The sequence below is a fragment of the Macrobrachium rosenbergii genome, chromosome 51 (assembly GCF_040412425.1).
Source record: "Macrobrachium rosenbergii isolate ZJJX-2024 chromosome 51, ASM4041242v1, whole genome shotgun sequence".
Classification (NCBI taxonomy): domain Eukaryota; kingdom Metazoa; phylum Arthropoda; class Malacostraca; order Decapoda; family Palaemonidae; genus Macrobrachium; species Macrobrachium rosenbergii.
Genome location: NC_089791.1, coordinates 58,826,931 through 58,847,566, shown reverse-complemented (window position 1 = coordinate 58,847,566; position 20,636 = coordinate 58,826,931). Strand labels below are relative to the sequence as shown.

Here is a 20,636-nt window from a genome sequence, read left to right as displayed (position 1 = left end):
ATTGGTTAAAAATAATAGAGTATTAACATGATCAATATACATAAGAATGCAGAAAATGCAAACCTAACTCCAGACTTAAAAGCTAATTGGCACTACGTCTTCTCTTGAACAAGAAAGGTATAAAATATTCTTGACAAACCACATCAGACCAAAAGAAAGCAGTCAGCAGTTGTATGACTTTTAATCTGTTGTTATCACCACTGTCTCAAGAACTAAAGGCTAAGATAGCAAAAACATGCACAATAAAAAGAAACGAAGTGAAAAGAGCAAAGGCAACTCTGAAAACTAATAACACAGCACTCAGTATAAGCAGATGCTTTGGGAGTCTGGCTTTCTGATAAGTCACAGAGTCTGTTTAATAACAAAGAACCAATATTATAATCTACACATGAAGTACAGAAGTCCAATAAGTTGAGGTCCATCAAGCTGAGGTGCTACTTGTGGACGAGATAACTGCACAATATGTCTTATATGGCTGCTTGAGACCTCGGGATATACCCACATACATACAAGCTGACTAATGGAAATGTCTAAGAAATTTCAAGGCCATGATGTGAGCTATTTATCACTATTGGGTTTGTTGTGAATAGCTAAAATATCTGTATTTATGCATTACTCTGTCTATAAGATAAGAGCTTCTACTATTTAAAAAATAATAAAAAAGTAAAAAAAAAATACTATTACTCAATGACAACCTCTCATTGGCCTCAATCTTTTCCATATCAATTTTCCATGCATATAAGCCTCCATCACAGCCACCGATCAGCAGGTCATGAGTGCTAGAAAATGTCAAGTTATACACATCTCTTGCCACTTGAGGGATGGTCACTATATGCATAGGCGTGGTTTCATATTTTGGAGGATTTGGTACTCCAATGTCCCAAAGCTGAATCTGTCCATCTTCATGACCACCTGAAATAAAGTTGTTGCTTAGAGGGAAAATTGAGACTCAAGTACATGAAAAAGACAAAATTTTAAACAATTCTATATTCAATACACACAACCTAGTTATTCTACATACAACAACACCGAGTGCAAGGTACATTATCCTCTTATTTCCTTTCAAGCTAAAACCTGAAAATTATGAAATTTTGTCATTTTTTATGCCACAAATGTCTCTTGGTAAAATGTGAATTTTACTTATAGGACTTACCTGGTAGTTACATATAGCTGTCGTCTCTGACGCGGCAGAATTTTAAATTTCAAGCGCTAGCGCTAAAAACACCTAGGTGATCCTCTACCAGCGCCCTCTATAGGTAACAAGGAACTATCCCAACAATGTTCTAGAACCCATTAAGTTTTCTGCCGAGAGACCGGTAACACGGTCTCGTTTTGTGGTTGAATTTTTGTCTGCAATTTATACTTAAGTATTTCTTTGTGGTTTTTGCTAGCTAGCGCTTTGCTTTTGTGGTCGGAATTAATTCTTTGTACAATATGTCTGATTCTGGTTCCCAGTATAGATATTGTGCTTTAGGCTGTAGGACTCGTTTGCCTAAGGTGGCTATCGACCCCATTCAGTTTGCTCTTCATGTAGGGGTAAATTTTGTAATTCAGAGAATACATGTGAGGAATGTATGCATCTAACAACGGATGAATGGTCAGCCTTAGAGAAATATCTACGGAAGTTAGAAAAGGACAGAGTTAGGAAAGCTTCGCAGAGGTCATCATCTGCTAAGTCTGTAGGGCAGGTAATTCAATCTGTTAACCCCTCTCCTATTAACTCTCCTTTGTCCGACCCTGTTGATCCCAATCCTATCACCGTGTCAGAGTTAAAAGTCCAAATGGACACTAAATTTTCAGCTGTGCTTTCAGCCATCCAGACGATGGGCCAAGCCATTGAAAAATTGGCTCCTCAAGTGAAGTGTTAGTGGAGGAGGTGTCTGTTCGGCCCACTCGTTCTCCCAGGTCTAGACCTCTGTCGGACTCCCTGGTTCAGGAGAGGGCATGTCGAAAACCGAAAGGAGGCGAGTGGGGCTTGCTCCCGAGCAGTCACCCCTCAAGTATTCCTGTTGTGCATTCCCAGGATGCTTCCATGCACGCCATAGAAAAAGGCGCTGCTGGGGATGTGTCTTCTAGTGGTGATGATTCGTTGACTCTTCCTCGAAGTGGGCGCTTCAAGCATTCTTCTCGCCCTCTCAAGAGGTCTCGCGCCGTCTCTCCTGCAGCGATTCCGAAGAAAAGATCGTTGATGGATCCGCATGCGGCTGTAGCTTCTGGGAGGATCCTGAACCTTTTCCTCCTCCTCTTCAGTAGATCAGCCCCCTCGTCGGAAGGAACCTCGCGTACTATTGCCCGTAATAGCGTGTTTCCGTTCCAGGAGCGTCTACATCTCGTCCAGCCTCATCGCAGATAGTGCCTCCTCCTACTACCGTCAACAAGATCCCGTTTTGTCGCCAAGTCACGGACAAATTGACGGATCTTATTCAGTTCTTTTTGTGGCGCTCGTGCTGCTTCGGGAGCACCTGTTGCGAGACGCTTCCTTCGAATGCGCCACAAGTCTTGACTCAAGAGCCTCCCCACTGCATGCACCAATGAAGAGGCTCAACCAGACGCTTCAGCATTCTTCTCTGGCTCCGGATTCGCCACGTTCGGTTGACGAAACGCCACTTCAGCATGGCGCGGCGCCACTTCAGCTTGGCGCAGCGCCACTTCAGCTTGGCGCGGCGCCACACTTGACGGATTCGGCGCCACACTTGACGGATTCAGCGCCACATCGGCATGGTCGTAAGACTTTAGATTCCACGACCTACTTTTCGTCAGGAAACTGTTCCTGTGCACCAATTGTCTCCTGTGTCTTCTGTAGACGAAGAAATCAAGAAGATGTAGAAATAGAAGAGGACTTTCCAGGAATCAAGGAGAAATCTTGGGTTATAAGGAGTTACTCAAGTTTTTCATGGAAAACTTTGGGGACTCTTTTAAGCCTTCGACTCCATCTTCTCCCAGATCGCAGTTTAAGAGGGATAACGCCTCGGATCCAGCTCCTTTTACACGCCTAGTTTTGGCGATTTCGGCCAAGAAGGCTATCAAGAAAAATTAATTCCTGGCTCTCAGACAAGAGAGAGCAAGGCAAGAGTATGTTTTGTCTTCCACCCTCCAGATTGGCTCATCGCCAGCCGCATGTGGTACTGAGACTGGAGAACGTTTTTCTTTGGGTGTGTCTGCCTCCGCTCAAGGAGACTTCTCCAGTCTAGTGGATTCAAGTCGTCACACAGCTCTTCAATCAGCGAAGATCTTTTCACGCAGTCAGAGTTGGATCATCTTCTCAAGAGTATTTTCGCTGTTGTGGAGGTCATCAGTTTCCTTGATTGGTCAGTAGCGGCTCTGGCTAGGAAAGTCAAAGAATTCGGACTTTTCGGATGCGCAGTCGCACGGATTTCACTTGGTGACGACTGCATAGACAAGGGGGTTTGCGATGTGCCTTGGAGCTAACTCGGTTTTTGCAACCGGAGTTCTGAAGAAACGACAACTCTGGTGCTCTTTTTGGCGAAGGGTGTTTCCCGCAGCCAGAGGTCTGCTCTCCTCTTTGCTCCTTTGTCGAAGGACCACTTGTTCCCGAAGGAATTAGTTCGAGACTGCTGAAGCTCTCACACAAAAAGCAACACAGGACCTGTTGGCTCAGTCAGCAAAGAAGCCGAAGAAGACTACTCCGGTAGCTACTTCCACCAGTAAAACTTCGGTGTTTTCGGACACTTCCAAGACGTTCAGGGGCAAGTCTGCTTCTCGGCCCTTTTCAAGTTTCTCGTGGGAAAGGAAAATCTTCTACTCGACCTTCCAATTTTCAACAAAAGAAATGAGTGTGCTGTCCTCCACATAGCAGTAGGTGCCAGACTCCAGTCGTTCTCGGAAGCCTGGCAAAAGGTCACTCAAGATCCTTGGACCTTACAGGTGATCCGAGAGGGTACTCCATCCCATTCCAACAAAAGCCCCCTCTATCGGACGCTCAGTCGTTTTCCAACATACTCCAACGACTCTCAGAAGTTTTGCGCCCTTCGAGAAGAAGTAGAAGCACTACTAAGGAAACAAGCCATCGAGTTAGTGCCGACCCCATGTTCTCGGGGTTTTACAACCGTCTCTTTTTAGTTTCAAAGGCGTCGGGAGGTTGGAGGCGGTTCTAGACGTGGCGCATTGAACGTTTTCGTAAAGAAGACGAAATTTTCGATGGAAACGACAGAGTCGGTGTTAGCATCTCTTCAACCGGCGACTGGATGGTCTCGATAGACCTCCAGGATGCGTATTTCCACGTTCTATCCATCAGGAATCAAGGAAGTTCCTGAGGTTTGTTTTCCAAAGCAAAGTTTTCCAGTTCAGAGCTCTTTGTTTCGGACTGTCAACTGCACCTCAAGTGTTTACAAGAGTTCTGTCAACGGTGGCGAAAGAATCTTCACTTACAAGGAATAAGGATGTCAATGTATCTGGACGACTGGCTTCTGAAAAGCACACTCCAAAGCCAAATGTGTGGAGGACCTAATGAAGACATTATCTCTGGTAAAGGAACTAGGCCTACTAGTCAATGTTCGAAAATCGTCCCTGTCACCATCACAGCAGATAGTTTATTTGGGAGTGAGAATGGACTCTCTGACTTTCGGGCTTCTCCATCAATACGGAGAGTAGAGTCTTGTCTAAGCATGATAGACGACTTTCTACATCGCGAGTTTGCTCAGCCAACCAGTGGATGAGCTTACTGGGGACCTTAGCCTCGATGGAGAAGTTCGTAAAACTGGGAGACTCAAGATGAGGCCTCTGCAGTTTTATCTACAAAGCCAATGGCCACGCAAAAACCCATCCGGATTCCTTTCTTTTCAAGATCTCAGATCAGATCAAGAAGGAGCTGTTCTGAGTGGAATTCAAGGAAAAGGCTACAGGAGGGAATTTCTCTTTTATCAAGAACCCAGACCTCACACTCTTGTCAGGCGCTTGGATCAGGGGTGGGGGCGACTTTAGACAACAAGGAATGTTCGGGCCTGTGGCAGGAAGAGCAGAAAGAACTGCACATATATGTGAAAGAACTGAAAGCGGTACATCTAGCCCTGATGCAATTTCAGCAAGAAGTAAAAGGCAAGGTTATTCTAGTTCAGTCGGACAACACGACAGCTCTTGCTTATATCAAGAGGCAAGGGGCACTCATTCCTTCTCCCTGTATCAGACGACCAAGGAACTTTTAGAATGGTCGGAAGAGAACGAGGTCACGTTATTGACCAGGTTCATAAAAGCGAGAGAGGAATGTAACAGCGGGATCTTTTAAGCAGGAAGAATCAAGTCTTGCCCACGGAATGGACCTTACATCCATGGGGTTTGCAAACGATTGTGGAATCTGTGGGGTTGTCCGCTAGTAGACCTGTTTGCAACAGACAGAACAAAACGCCTCCCAGTATATTGCTCCCCAGATCCGGACGACAAGGCACTTTGGGTGGATGCAATGACAATGAGTTGAGATTGCCTAGATCTTTACGCTTTTCCACCGTTCAAAATTATCAGGAAGGTCTTGGAAAAGTTCAGGAACCACAAGAACACCAAGATGACTCTAATCGTTCCTTTCTGGCCATCGAGGAATGGTTCCCAGATCTTCTCCTCCTCCTCGCAGATTTTCCGAGATCCTCCCGTCGAGGAAAGATCTACTCAGACAACCCCACTTCCTGAGGTTCAATCAGAACTTGTCCGCTCTACGGCTTGTCGCCTGCAGACTGTCGGCGACTCCTCAGGAAGAGAGGTTTTTCAAAGGAGGTTGCAAAAGCTATTGCTTGACCCAGAAGAAAGTCTTCGGACGCAGTATACCAGGCTAGATGGAATCAGTTTAGAGCCTGGTGCAATAGACATGGAGTTTCGTCTTCTAAAACCTCTCTAAATCAAATAGCGAAGTTCTTGCTATCCCTTTTAAGGAGAAAGGATTGTCTTTGAGCACGATTAAGGGTATCGATCAATGCTTGCTTCGTATTTAAGCACAGAGGTCTAGACATCTCAACAATCAGGATCTAACAGATTTACTTAAGTCTTTTAATACCTCGAAAACGAAAGTTCTAAACAAATAGCATGGAATTTGGACATCGTTCTTAAATGGATTTGTTCAGATCAATTCAGCCTTTGGCAAATGCATCGCTGAGAAACTTGACTAAGAAAACTATTTTTCTAGTAACACTCGCAACAGCCAGGAGGGTGAGTGAGGTTCATGCCTTGGACAAAACTATTGGTTTCTCTCAAGGAAAAGCTGTTTGTTCTTCCTCTCTTAGGTTCTTAGCGAAAGAACGAAGATGCGTCCAGACCATGGCCGAGGTCTTTCAGCATTAAGAGCCTTTCAGATCTTGTGGGAGAAGGAGAACAAGAGAGATTGTTGTGCCCGGTGAGCCTTAAAGTTCTATATTCACCGAACAAAAAGGTATCAGGGCTCTTCGGAGAACTTGTGGTGTTCTGTGAGAAACCCGTCAAGACCACTTTCTAAGAATGCTCTTGCTTTCTTCTTAAGAGAAGTTATTTCAGAAGCCCATGTGAATTGTCAGGACTCAGACACGGAACTCTGAAAGTGAGAGCACATGAGATAAGAGCTGTAGCTACTTCTTTGGCTTTCAGGCACAACCTCTCGGTGCAAAGATTGTGAATTCTACATTTTGGCGATGTAAGTCGATCTTCACATCGCATTACTTGTCAGAATTGAAGACTGATTTTGACAATGGCAGTACCTTAGGGCCTTTAGTAGTTACTGACACGGTGGTGGGTGAGGAGAAAGAGGGGCAACCCTATCCGACTAACATTTTCTCCTTGAAGTTGGAAATTGAGTTTGGTTGCGTCGTTTGTAGGTACTATGTTGTTGGTTTAGGAGTACCTACAATCTTTTAATTTTATGGTTGAAAGTTTTTAATTTTATATTTTGGTGATAGAGGTGATCCCTTATTGTTAATTTGGTTCTGCGCCAGAGCAAGGGCATACTAAGTCTTGTCCGTCACGGCGTTGTCCTCTCGGGCAAGTACTAACAGATTGTATCTGACACCCGGATCCTTTATATCCTGTCTATACAATCGAGGGATAAGCAGACTACAGAGGCAGTAACTGCTGAGTCAGCAATCCTTCAAGGTAAGGAACTAAAATTCATGTTTTTGATTTCTAACAATATATGTGGCTGACATGATCCCACCCCCTCTAAAGGTGCCAATCAGCTATATGTAACTACCAGGTAAGTCCTATAAGTAAAAATGATATTTTTATGATAAAATAAGGTTTTACTTATACTTACCTGGTAGTTACATGAAATAAACCCGCCCACCTCCCCTCTCATGTCAAGTGGGCTTAAAACTTAATGGGTTCTAGAACATTGTTGGGATAGTTCCTTGTTACCTATAGAGGGCGCTGGTAGAGGATCACCTAGGTGTTTTTAGCGCTAGCGTGAAATTTAAAAATTCTGCCGCGCGTCAGAGACGACAGCTATATGTAACTACCAGGTAAGTATAAGTAAAACCTTATTTTATCATAAAAATATCATGTTAGCATTTGTGGTGCATAAGCCAAAAATTTCGTTTCATCAAAAATACAAACCTCTTAAATTACTTTCAATGAATTGCCACCTTTGTGGCCAGCAATGAGACCTCTGCAGTATTTTTATTTGCCTGCATATTTACAAAATTGTTAATGATTGCCTGTAATCTTTATGGAACTTATGATATATCCAGAATCTCCAGAACTGGATGCTGCCTGTAGATTCACATATTATATATGCAAAAAAATAATATGCATTACCAGCTAAAAATAAAAATCCTGCTGTATAATGAGTGGACTAGAGTAGTAACATAGGGATTTGAGTAAGAAAAAGACAGATGATGATGGAGCTGAGACCATGTACTAACTCTTATCAGTAACCCACTGAGAAGCAGTGAATTATTTCTCAGATAAAATGTGGCAAAAGTTGAACACTAATTCCTACAATAATAAACTCTGATCATCTGAACACTGAGGAAGTTTCAGCATTAAGCATAAACAGGATGATGAATTTTAAAATTACCAACCTTTGTTAGGCACAGCAAAGATTAAATTCATGTTATTGCTCCCGTATTAACTCCTTTTTTCTATATATTCTTTGTGTGGAGTTTCAAAAACTCTTATGTAAAACACCCAAAGATAAAAAGTTTTTAGGGAAATTTTGCCCTAATCAGGCACTTCTCTGAAGCTCAATAACTTTCCCACATCAAAATCAGCCAAGGGTAAAGCAAGTTATGCCACCGTGAGATTATCATTAAAATGGCTTATTAGTACCAAGTTAAACATATAAAATTAATTAATAGTCCTGGTAGCTTAATTTCAGCCAATATTCAGTACAACTCTTGGCCCTGCATGTAGGAACTAGACTGGGAGAAAGACTGCTGGTAAAGTATGATCTTTAAATGATACCTGAACCGAAGGTTTCATCATAAATTCCTGAAGATAAACATAAACCTTATCCCAGTTTCTCGACCAGTCTTGATAATTCCTCATGTTCAGATTAGTTAATCCACTGAGTTAGATAAAGGCCCCCTTTATCTAATTCACACTGGTCTCAGCATTGTAAATGTACAAAATCTGGTGGGAAAACAGATGAATTATCTAATCGTAGAGGTCTAGATCCTGAAAATTACAACAGACATAAACAGTATAGCCATCTTAGAAGATTGATAAAAAAAACAGCTTCTTGATATCCTTTTGAGAGCAGTGAGCAAGAAACTGAGAAGCATTACCAGTTCACCAGAAAATTACAATAGATCCACTGAATGAAGTGTCCCAGGTTTTCTACAGCTTTATCGACACCTTGGGGACATAACAATGCCAAACAAAACCACCAGGTTATAAAAACCCTTCCAACAAAATTGCAAAGTACATAGACCATGGAAAATCTTCCTAAGACAAACATGAAAATCAGATGAATATTTCCTTTTACTAAGTATAAGATACTGAGGGCTGTGCTGAATAGGAACTCTTTTGACTTTGTGCACTCCTGGTTCCTACAGTAGGCCATCATCATTGTCAAATTTAACATGAAATCTTTATGTAGAATTAACATTCCTTATGTTCTTGTTGCTGATGCCTTCTTTACATAAATTTGAGCTTCCTAGCCTTCTATAAACATACGTTTCATTGTGTAGTGTCCAATTACAGACAGTATACAATGAAGCTTATTCTACATGTCCTTCTCAAAGCAAGCTTCTACAGATGTAAGGGACTTCCAAACTTAACTTGTGTCACGTCATTAAATCCAGCTACAGTATGGTAGTTATTAAGATTGACAAACCACTGGAAATTGAAATATTCACACCTCTACTGTGACAAGATATGAATATGAATTTACAGCATATCTCCATATACAACAATGGGAATGTTCATTAATACATTGTATTACTTAGTACAGGCAGTCCCCGGTTATCGGCGGGGGTCCCGTTCTGAGGGTGTGATGATAACCGAAAGTCGCCACTAACCGAAAATCAGCAATTTTTGGAGATTTTTCAGCAATTTTCAGGACTTATCGGCACCAAAAAGCACCGATTTTCAATTCTCAGCACCTCTGTTAGGTATGTATTGGCGCTGATAAGCGGAAACAGGATTTTCGGCACCGAAAACTACCGATTTTCAGCGCTACAAAGAGCCATAAAACCGGATCGCCGTTAACCAAGGACTGCCTGTGAATACATTTTATAAAAAATAACTAAATCCCAATAAAGGACTGGAAACCATGCATACATGGATTAAAATTTACAGAAAAGGTGCTTCAAGATTGCAAAATCTTCAGCACAAAGATAAAAAATTATCCATTTACATGAAAAATACTGAAAGGTGCTTCAAGTTCATCAAAGCGTAAAGCAATAAGATGTGTAGATCACCCATACAAATGCAGCAAAAAGTAGAATTCAGTACTAAAGTAGGTAAACACAGACTTGAGTAAAGGGAATCTCCTGAGCATGGAGTACCTTATGCACTTTGTTTCTGAGCATGAAGTACCTTATGCACTTTGTTTCTAACTCCAGTAAAATAAAAACTTAGTATGAAAATATACTATAAACCAGTATTAAGGAACAATAAACTTCACTGCCTCTATAATGCACACTTTTCAACTGGACTATGTCAGTGCTTTAAAAAGATAACATCTTAAAAAATCACATGTTGGTGCTACAAATTATTGTAATGTCACCTCAATGTAATGGACGGCTCAGAGGTCTGCCCTTTATGGTAAGAAATGAAATCTGCTAAGTAACGAAGACTGGCTCATACACAATAGGAGACCATACGGATAACTCACATAGCTTATAGTGTAGAACAGCTCCACATAAAGTATTAATAGCTTATCCTCCCTGATATTTTGTAATTATCATTGCTGAAAATATTGATTTACATATCATTTGAATTCAAGACATATATCTGCAAAATAAATTGCCTCTAAAACTACATGTATGTACCTGTACCAGCTTATGCTTACAATATATGTAAAATACTGTACACAAAACCCATACATTTTAATAAACATTGTTTCTTTTCAAATTTAAACATTAGTAATCCCAGATTCTTTATAAAAAAAAAACTAACAGCAAGAGAGAAAGAGAGACAGAAACAGAGAGCACAAAAGGCAAGCAAGCACATTGTATGTACAAAGTTTATGCTAACACGATGTAATACGATGCTTATACCTTGTACATACACATACTTACTGAAAAATGTGTAACATTGCATTACTGTGTTGTATTAGTATAGTACAGTACAGTACTGTACTGCATTATGTAATGTCAATAAAAATGTGAGAGAGAGAGAGAGAGAGAGAGAGAATGAGCTCACAATAAGTGCATATTGTTTCCTAACATGATGCACACGGAGGAAAGCACTGGACACGTGCATGTGTTTGTTAACACCCACCCTCACAGGCACAGTCAGGAAAGCATCAGTCAACATGATTGGACCTGCTTGTTCATTCACCACACACCCTCACAGGCACAAACAGGAAAGCCTCTGTCACATGCATGCATTCATTCACTGCCCAATACCTTAACATACTTCCTGGGTTTTCCACTATGGACAAGAGGTCATCCACTTTGGCGTACTCAGTCCACTGTCCAATAACCCTACTGTACTTACCAGATTTCTCTCATGAGTACAAAATATTTTTCTTGCTTTCATTGGACTCAGACAAGTCTGTTAAGTAATGAAATCTACTAAGCTGAAGTTCCTTAGGGCGAGATGCCACTAATATATTTATCCCATAATGTACTGCTTTTTACAACTGATTTAAGAACAATACTATTATTGGCCTAGACTGTCATAAAAAACACTTATTCACAGACACTGTATCATTTATAGTATAAAAAGATGAAAAGTAAAGATTATAAAGGTGATCTCCCCAAAATATATTACAGTAACTCAGATAATAAGGTTATACTTTTGGTTTTGTTTCCGCATTGGTTAGTATGATTAGGAAAAAATTTATGTATGACTGGATTTTTTTTTATAACATTTTTTCCAAATGAGGAACTTGTGACTGGCAGAGTGATTTAATTTTGGAAGAGATCTGGGTCTGGACAGAGGATCTTAGTGGGAGGGAGTTGTGTATTACTAAGCTACTTAGCAATGGCAGAGGTTTGCTGTCTCTGAATACCCTGGTTATATACTTTTTATAGATCATTCATGTCTACCACTGATGCCACTAGTTGCTGGATCCCAGTTCATAAGAGAATTAAAACTAAAGTCATTTCTTAACTGCTTTAAACTAATTATGACTGAAAAAAGAGCAACATTGTTGGAAAAAACAACATAAGAGGACACTAAAATCTTAAAAATGTTTGGAAATGTATGAATAATTATAACTTGGAAGCAGCTTTAACAGGCATCAGTTAGGAATTTACTGAAGAAACAAATGACAACTTCAAAGGCACTATCTTTGACTGCAATGAATGTAAGTTCCAATTGAAAATCTGTGTGAAAACTTTTTTCAATAGACTTGTGGATATTTTATATTTATCTGAAAAACAAAACTGACCAGAATCTGACTTTTTCTAGTCACATGACTTAAAAATTAAGGATAATTCATTAGTTAGAATTCAAAATAACTACATCTGAATTCTGGCCAAGCCTAAAAGAGAGAAAACTGGCCAAGCCTAAAAGAGAGAAAACTGAGACACAGAGAAAAAACAAGTGAGTTGCGTGCACTCAACACTTCCGTTGGAGTGCTTACTACAACTAACTGTTATGGGAATTCAAAACAATATTTCAATGCAAAAACTGAATAAGTTGGTTATTTGACACCAAAACTGTCAATGATGGTCATGGAAAGTTTTTTCAGACAGAACCCAACCCCTACATCAATTTGATATTGACAGTCACAGTCCAGACATCAGACAGCCTTGTCCCACATGCTATTCAATTTTATGTCACTCATTTACATCCCAGCACAGCATTTGGCATTTTGCTCACTGAGGCACTGGGGGTTAAACTGTGCCATACTATGTACTATACTCGTATCACAAGGCATCTAGCTAAGCGACTATCATACAGTAACAATATCCTTGCTATTCAAATACTATACTGTAAAATACAAAATAGACTTTCATGTGGTTAGGCCATCAGTTATTGGAAATTTCTCAACAATTGTAGCCTGTTCTAATACAAAACTCAGCTAATAAACTTCTAAAAGCACTATGCAAAGATTTTAGGGAGTGAAATTGACAGTACAGCATTTGTTTGGATTTGTGTAGAAACAAAAATCACACTTAATGCAAAGTGAAACAAGATTATAGGGACACTGTGCAGCCCTGACATGATGTTAAACATATATATTTGGAATAATCACCTAGAATAAAAAAGATAAAAGCTTTTCTATTTGCAGTGATAGAAATAATGAACATAAACATCATCAGACCACAGTCACTAAGGATGCACAAGAATAGTGATAAATCAAAAAGTACAAAAATAAAGAAATACACAACTCTAAACTGTCTCTCGTATCTAAATTTCCCATGCAAAATGCTGAAAAGGATCCCTTTATGGTTTGCCTCCGAATTCAGTATTAAATAGGACAACTCCTGGCAATTTCATCCACATCACATTAACTTAGTATCTTTCAAAAGTTTTCCTGATGCCAGACACTGTCTGTTACCTAAAGAATTACACTACTGATGGATCTATTATTATGAGATATTACTGTATTACACTAGTGCTGAGAAATGTAGATCACAAGCTACATCATCAGAATGTAACACCAAAAAATTAAATAATTCACTCCTTAAATAAACACTAAACACTGCAAAAGATGATGATGATGAGAGAGAGAGAGAGAGAGAGAGAGAGAGAGAGAGAGAGAGAGAGAGAGAGAGAGAGTTTAGTGTTTATTTAAGGAGTGAATTATTTAATTTTTTGGTGTTACATTCTGATGATGTAGCTTGTGATCTACATTTCTCAGCACTAGAGAGAGAGAGAGAGAGAGCATATTTAAACTTACAAAATAGCCAAGTAGCCTTTTTTGGATGAAATAACAAGGAACAGACCACAGCAGCTGCTTTTGTTGGCACAGTTCTGAACATCTGGTAACATACTCCAGCATCTGGGTGAATGAGCAACACAGTGGACTTAGTTCCTGCAGCAGCTAATATGTTAAGTTTCTTTAGGCCTACACTATCTAAGGGAACTGCACTCCATGCTAGTGCATACAAATTTTCAACAGCAGCAGCTGATTTTGTATTGCGGTTGTACTTTAAGACCACTTCGCCATCTGTGACCCTGATAAAACAGACTGAGGATCCTCCACAAGTGGCCACTACACCAGTTGATTCATGAGGCTTCTTAAGGCTTGGTTCAAATATACACTGCCAGATCTGGTGAAAATAACAAAACAGCTGTTTGTAATAATGAATAAGTTTGACATATGAAAGTCACAAGATTTCTCAGTGACTTTATATACTGACACAGCTGTAACTTTATATAAAATAAAATAATCAAGATGCAATTATAAAGTAAAAATGTAAATTATGAGGTTTTCTAACCTGAGTTTGAACATCAGCAGGATCATTATTTTTTGAGTGAGTTCTCAAAAAGTACATAGGCTGATAAGAAGGGGCTCCATCAATACTTTCTACTGGAGGTTCAGTGAACTTATAACAGTCATCAACTTTATAACTAATCTTGGGTAGTGTTTGCCCCTGAAAATAAGACATAAATAATTATCATAACTAATCTTGGGTAGTGTTTGCCCCTGAAAATAAATAAATAATAATCAGCATACATACAAACAGAAAAAAATTCTATTTTCTAACCAAAAGTACCTAAAAACATTTCAATAATCAAAATACAGAGTTGGTTACAAGCACCTGTTTTAAAATTGAGTAATACAATCTGTGTATGGTATGTAGTGCTTTTACAACAAAAAATCATTGCAATTACAACCTTTAATAGGGTGATTTCTGCAGTTAATAAAATTATATTACATTTAGACTCCAGTTACTTCCTCTTTAAAACCCCAAACTCTATGGCTATACATCGTCAACAATTTCCCTCGGGAATTATTTAAATGATTTACCATACTTTTTGTTTTGCCTGTTTTACTTTTCGCAATATCAGAATGAATGTAGCAATTCCATTCTAAATAATAAAACATCTCAGCAAGCCTAAACTGTCACAAATTCTCACAGATGATTTGGGATTCTGCCACTATTAATAATACTGCTTCACCCATTAATGCCTACAATACTTTGTTCTTATTGTGTGCATTTATTTCAATGTGCGATATATTTTACAACTCTTACTTTTGGTATGAACTGACAAGAAAACAATATGTGTGAGTGGGAAAAGAGCATGACAATATTAAAAAACAAAGGAAATGGGGAGGAAGTAAAGTGTGGAAACCATCGAGGAATAAGACTGCTTGAGCATACTACTATGAAAATATTGGAGAAGGTGCTGGAGGAGAGGCTGAGGAAAATGTTAAAAACCTATAATTTTTTTCTATCTGGTTTTATATAACAGAAGTCAACAAATGCCTAAGTCCATACTGAGGCAACTGATGAAAAGGGAAAGTATGTTACCTAGCAAAGAGGAGGTTGTACAGTATCACATATTTCTGGATCCTGAAAAAGCACTTGAAAGCGTACCAAAACAAACTATAATATGGACATTATGAGGGCAAAGAATACCACAAAAACTAATTAAGTTAGCAAAGTTACTTTACCCTAACACAAATCCTACAGTAAACACAGTGGCAAGTACACTGACTACATTCATAGAGGTCTTTGCTCTGCCCAGCTACAAATGAGTATTAAAAGGGAGATCCATGGGAGCTCCTATAGTACAGTAATGAGATGACCTAGTGTTGAAAAGAGGAATAAAGAGAAAAGGTTATGGCACCTAGAAAGGGAGGAGAATGTTATTTTCATGATAAAGTTAAGTTTCATATATACTTACCAGGTAATTACATAGCTACAGGTTTTCTAACCATGACAGCCTAAATTAAAAAATCGCAGTACCGCTTCTACTGTTTTTGAGTAGTTGACAAACTCCACCCACTTTTGGGGAACAAGAAGAACAACAGAGCAGAGAGCTTCATTTCGTTTGTGCCCTGATGTCCATGCGAGGGGAGGGAGGGAGGGCTCTGACTCTGTAATTACTTGGTACGTACTTATGAAACTTAATCTTTATCACGAAAATAACATTTTCATATAAGTAACTTACCAAGTAATTACATAGCTGAATCCACATTGATAGGAGGTGGGATACATGGACATATTCTACTCCAAAACATTAAGTAATGGTAATGACTTTGAAACAGAAAAGTTGCTAGCAATGATACAATGCTTGTTGTTTCCTTACCTGGTAAGAGAGCTACTGCAGGTAGATACTGCCTCTGGTTGATGCTTATCTTAACCTGTAGTGGCGTGGCGGTATAGCCATGGGTCGTCCCTACTTAGGTGGGAACTCTGCAGCGAAGGATATTTCCAACGGCTAGCAAAGCTTACAAAAAGATGCCCTTGCCCTGGGCATAGTACCAGAATAAAAACAATCAGGCAACATTGTCACCTACACTGTAATAAAAAACCACACCCCAACTACTAAAAAAACTGGTGGGTACTCCAGGTACAGTGTACCCCCAGGCACCCTCTGGACTCTACACCCTACATCAAGGCGAGGAGATAAGGGAGGGAAAGAGAGCTTCCTATGCTTCCTCTCCCCAACACCATGCCAGCCATGGATAACGATCCTAAGGTACTACAGTTTTCAAACACGGTTTCCACTTTTTTCAAGTAGTGTGAAGTGAAGACCGACTTGCACTTCCAATAGGTAGATTGTAAAATGGACAAGAGGGACATAGTATGCCTAAAAGCAAGAGAGGTAGCGACAGCCCATACCTTGTGAGCCTTCATCTTAAAGGCACACAAGATGTCCTCTTGGATCCGAGAGTGCCTCAGAAATCAAGTCTCTCAAAAACTATGACAGAGCATTCTTAGAAAGGTGGACGAGAAGGGTTCCTAGATTGCTAGAAGGCCTTCTGATCTTCTTTGTCCTTTGCAGGTAATATCTAAGAGCTCACACAGGGCAAAGACGCCTTTCTCCTTCCTCCGATCCAAGATGTCCATTAAGTTTTTAATGGTGAACGAACAGGGCCAGGGCTTGGAAGGGTCTTCATTCTTGGCAATGAACCCAAGAGGGAAGGAGCAGACTGCATCCACTTGTGAAAAACCAACTCTCTTGTCAACAGCCTGTAGCTCGCTGATAAGTTTGGCAGTGGCCAACGCAACAAGGAAGTGAGTCTTCCTGGTAAGATCCCTTAGTGAGACAGAGCGGAGGCTCGAAAGCGGGACCTGAATGAAAGCCACTTTAAAACCAAGTCAAGATTCCAAGAGATGTAATCAGACTTCCTTTGCTGACACGTAACAAACAATTTTATATAAGTAAAACTTACCAAGTAATTACATAGCTATTGGTTCCCTAACCTACGGCAGCTTATAAATTTAAAATTCACGCAGTGGCGCTACTGTCGTTAGTGTGTAGGTGACAAGGTCCCGCCCACCATCCGGGACTCGAGGAAACAACCCAGCAGAGAGCCCAATTTGTTTTCTGCCGGCTTCCGGTCAACATCGGAAGTTTTCATGAAGCTGCTTCTTCGCTTTTCGGCTTTTCTTTGCACGAATTTGGTAAAGTATTCAGAATTTGTTGCTTTGTGGCTTGCTATCATTGTTGAATTGTTGTTCAAGTTAACTTTAGGTATTACTTTGGCTAACGATGTCGGATTCCAGTTTATCTAGTATTCACTTTTGTTCTGAGGGTTGTAAAACTAGGCTAACTAACCTTTCATACAATTCTCATACAAAATGCGCTAAATGTAGGGGGAAAGAATGTGGTAAGGATAATACTTGCATAGTGTCAGGATTGGAAGGATAAGAAATGGAAAACCTTGAAATCTCATCTTGAGAAATTAGAAAGAGATAAGAAGAGGAAAGCAGCCATTAGGGCTGAAAATAGGGCCAATGCAGACTCCATTCCTTTGGATAATGTAGGGGATGAGAGAACTACCACTCCTCCAATGCCTCCTCCGTCTCCTAACCTAAGTCCTCCTATTTTACCATCTACTCCTGTTCCAGGTTTCCATGATTCCTCTCTTAGTCCCATTGCCAGCCTCGAATGAAGGTTCAATCAGAAATTTAGTGTATTACCTAGTACCATTATGGAAATGGGATCAGCTATTAAATCTCTAATGGAAAAAAATGTAAGTATTGACAGTGAAGTGAGAAGTGAGAGTGCTGTGAATTTTGAGGAGACTTATCTGGTCTGGTGGATTCAACTTGTAGAACAGCCTTTTCATCAGCCAAGATACAATAATGTTTTCCTCAGCTGAACGGGATCACCTTATCAAGAATATTTTTAAGGTGTTTGAGATATTTAGTTTCCTCGATTGGGCCATCGGGGCGCTAGCGAGGAAGATTGAAGACTGTCCTGACCTAGCTGAAGATTTTGCCTCCGATTGGCTAGGAGTTCTTTCATGTTCAGACAGAGCAATTAGAGATGGTTCTTTAGAACTCATCTCCCTATTTTCTATGGGCATCCTTAGGAAGAGGGAGCTCTGGTGTTCATTCACCTCGAAAGGAGTCTCGCCGACTCAGAAGTCAGTTCTACTTTTCGCTCCTTTAGACAGGTCTCACATCTTTTCTCAAAACATAGTGAAGAAGGTTCTTTCGGACTTGCAGAGTAAGTCTACCACTGACTTGCTGGCACAGTCCAATACACGTCCGAAGGAGCCTGTGCCTTCCACATCAAGATCATTCTCCCCTCTATAGTCTCAGCCCTTTCATGGAGGGAGAGCTAAGACCCAGCCTCGACCTAGCTCAAACTTGCAACCTCCTGCGAAGTCCATTAAGAGGTCCTCCTTCAAATCTAACCCCAAGAAGTGAGAAGTTTGTCCTCTGTGCCCAGGTAGGAGCCAGACTTCTACTTTATTGGAAAGAATGGGAGAGCAGAAGAGCAGATCCCTGGGTGATCAAGGAGGGCTACTCCATTCCTTTCATAAAGACTCCTCCTTTAGTTAAATCTCCAATCACCTTGACAGCATATTCAAAAGGTTCCACAAAGTTAAGTTTTTGGCCCTTTCTCAAGAAGTTGAATCCTTCTTTCCAAAGAAGCTGTGGAAGAAGTGCTACATCCCCACTCAGAGGGTTTCTACAATCGCCTTTTCGTGGTTCCGAAGGCCTCGGGGGGCTGGAGGCCCATTCTGGATGTCAGCGCCTTGAATGTGTTCGTACTGAAGACAAAGTTTCATATGGAGACCGTTCGCTCAGTCATGTCCTCAGTACAACAGAAGAACTGGATGGTCATCCTGGATATGCAGGATGCGTATTTTCACGTCCCTGTTCATCCAGACTCAGGAAAATTTCTACGCTTTGTTTTTCAGGACAGGATACTACAGTTCCGGGTCCTATGCTTCGGCTTATCAATGGCTCCTCAAGTTTTCACACAAATCCTTGCTCCTCTGGGGAATTGGCTTCACCTTCTGGGAATCAACATCAACTTATATCTAGATGATTGGCTTCTCTGCTCATCGGAGGAGGAAAAGTGTGCGGAGGACTTGAGAAGAACTCTTCGCCTGACACAGGAGTTAGGCATTCTCATAAACAAAAAGAAATCCCTTCTGACACCAACTCAAGAGATTCTCTATTTAGAGATGATACTGAACTTTCAAACTTTTCAGGCTTTTCTGTCGCCCAAAAAGAGTCGAGAACTGCCTTCAGACTGTCAGTCAGTTCCTTGCTCTTCCTTCCTGCTCGGCAGTGCAGTGGATGAGTCTTCTGGGGACCCTCACTTCAGTAGAGCAGTTTGTAAAATTAAGCAGACTGCACAGACCCCTTCAGCTTTTCCTCAAAGCAAACTGGTGCAGAAAGACCCAACCAGACTCTTTCATCTCCCCGATTACGTCAGAAATCAATGGTGGTCGCATGGAGAAAGACTTCAGGAAGGGAAGTCTCTTCTCCCAGTGCACTATAGGCTGGAGCACCCTTCTGGACAGCCAGGAAGTCTCCAGAGCATGGACTACGGTACAACAGAGTTCTCACATCAACGTAAATGAACTGAGAACAATTCACCTGGGCCTTCAATCCTTCTCGGATCTGGTTCGCAGCAAGAAGATTGTAGTACACATGGACAACACCACGGCACTTGCTTGCATTCGCAAACGAGATGGTACTTGCTTACATTCGCAAACGAGAAGGCAAGGGATCTCCTTCTGTGAGCGGAGGAGAACCAAGTCACTCGTCACCCAGTTCATTCAAGGGAGAATGAACGTGATTGCGGACGAATTAAGCCGCCTCAAACAGGTTCTTCCAAACGAATGGACCTAGATCCAATAGTCTGCGACAACCTGTGGAAACTACGGGGCAAACCCACAGTGGATCTTTTCGCAAAGTTGAGAAACCACCGTCTTCCCCTCTTTTGCTCTCCGGTCCCAGATCCTCAAGCATGGACGCCATGCTTTTGGACTGGACAGACATAGATGTGTACGCCTTCCCTCCCTTCGGAATGATCAGGGAAGTAATCGACAAGCTGTCGACGCATCAGAACACCTCCATGACCCTAGTAGCCCCATTTTGGCCGAACAAGGGATGGTTTCCAGACTTGACTCAACTCCTGGTAGATTACCCAAGACTCCTTCCACAAAAACAGTCTCTGCTCAGACAACCCCACTCTCTCAGATTCCACCAAGGGTTATCCACTCTGGCCCTAACAGGCTTCAGACTGTCAAGCGCCTTGTCAGAGCAAAAGGTTTTTCGAGACAGGCTGCAGAGGCAATTGCGAGATGCAGACGAGCTTCTCCTAAAAGCTATACCAATCGGCAGTCTTCAGAAGGTGGTACAGCCGCCATAACGTCTCTTCTTCTGCGACATCTATAAGTCAAATAGCCGACTTTTTGATATTCCTAAAGTTTGTCAGGAAGCTATCAACCTCTACCATCAAAGGGTATAGGTAAATGCTCAGCTCAGTCTTTAAGCACAGAGGAATGGATCTGTCTTCTAATCAAAATATCAGCGACTTGATCCAATCCTTTGATACGTCCAAGAAAGAAAGTTCTTCCAACGTCTCTAGAACTCAGACGTTGTACTGAAGTGGCTTTCAGGTCCTCAATTCAAACCTCTTCGTTCTGTTTCCCTCAAGAATCTCACAAAAAAAACTCT

The 20,636-nt window shown here is 40.9% G+C and overlaps 2 protein-coding genes across 10 annotated transcripts in view; one reads left to right on the top strand and one right to left on the bottom strand.

The window, feature by feature from the left end:
* LOC136833067 (solute carrier family 13 member 2-like) overlaps nt 1-20,636 on the top strand; it is a 153,139-nt gene that overhangs the window by 97,726 nt on the left and 34,777 nt on the right. The gene's annotated exons all lie outside the window — the stretch shown is intronic.
* The window catches only part of LOC136833447 (leucine-rich repeat and WD repeat-containing protein 1-like), a 93,205-nt gene that overhangs the window by 53,881 nt on the left and 18,688 nt on the right, over nt 1-20,636 (bottom strand). For all 9 annotated transcript variants that reach the window (XM_067095617.1, XM_067095619.1, XM_067095610.1 and 6 more), the window contains exons 3-5: nt 13,971-14,126; nt 13,430-13,802; nt 696-912 (exon numbers count right to left, since the gene is read on the bottom strand). In XM_067095617.1, coding sequence (XP_066951718.1) covers nt 696-912; nt 13,430-13,802; nt 13,971-14,126 — 746 coding nt within the window. The remainder of the gene's footprint in view (nt 1-695; nt 913-13,429; nt 13,803-13,970; nt 14,127-20,636) is intronic.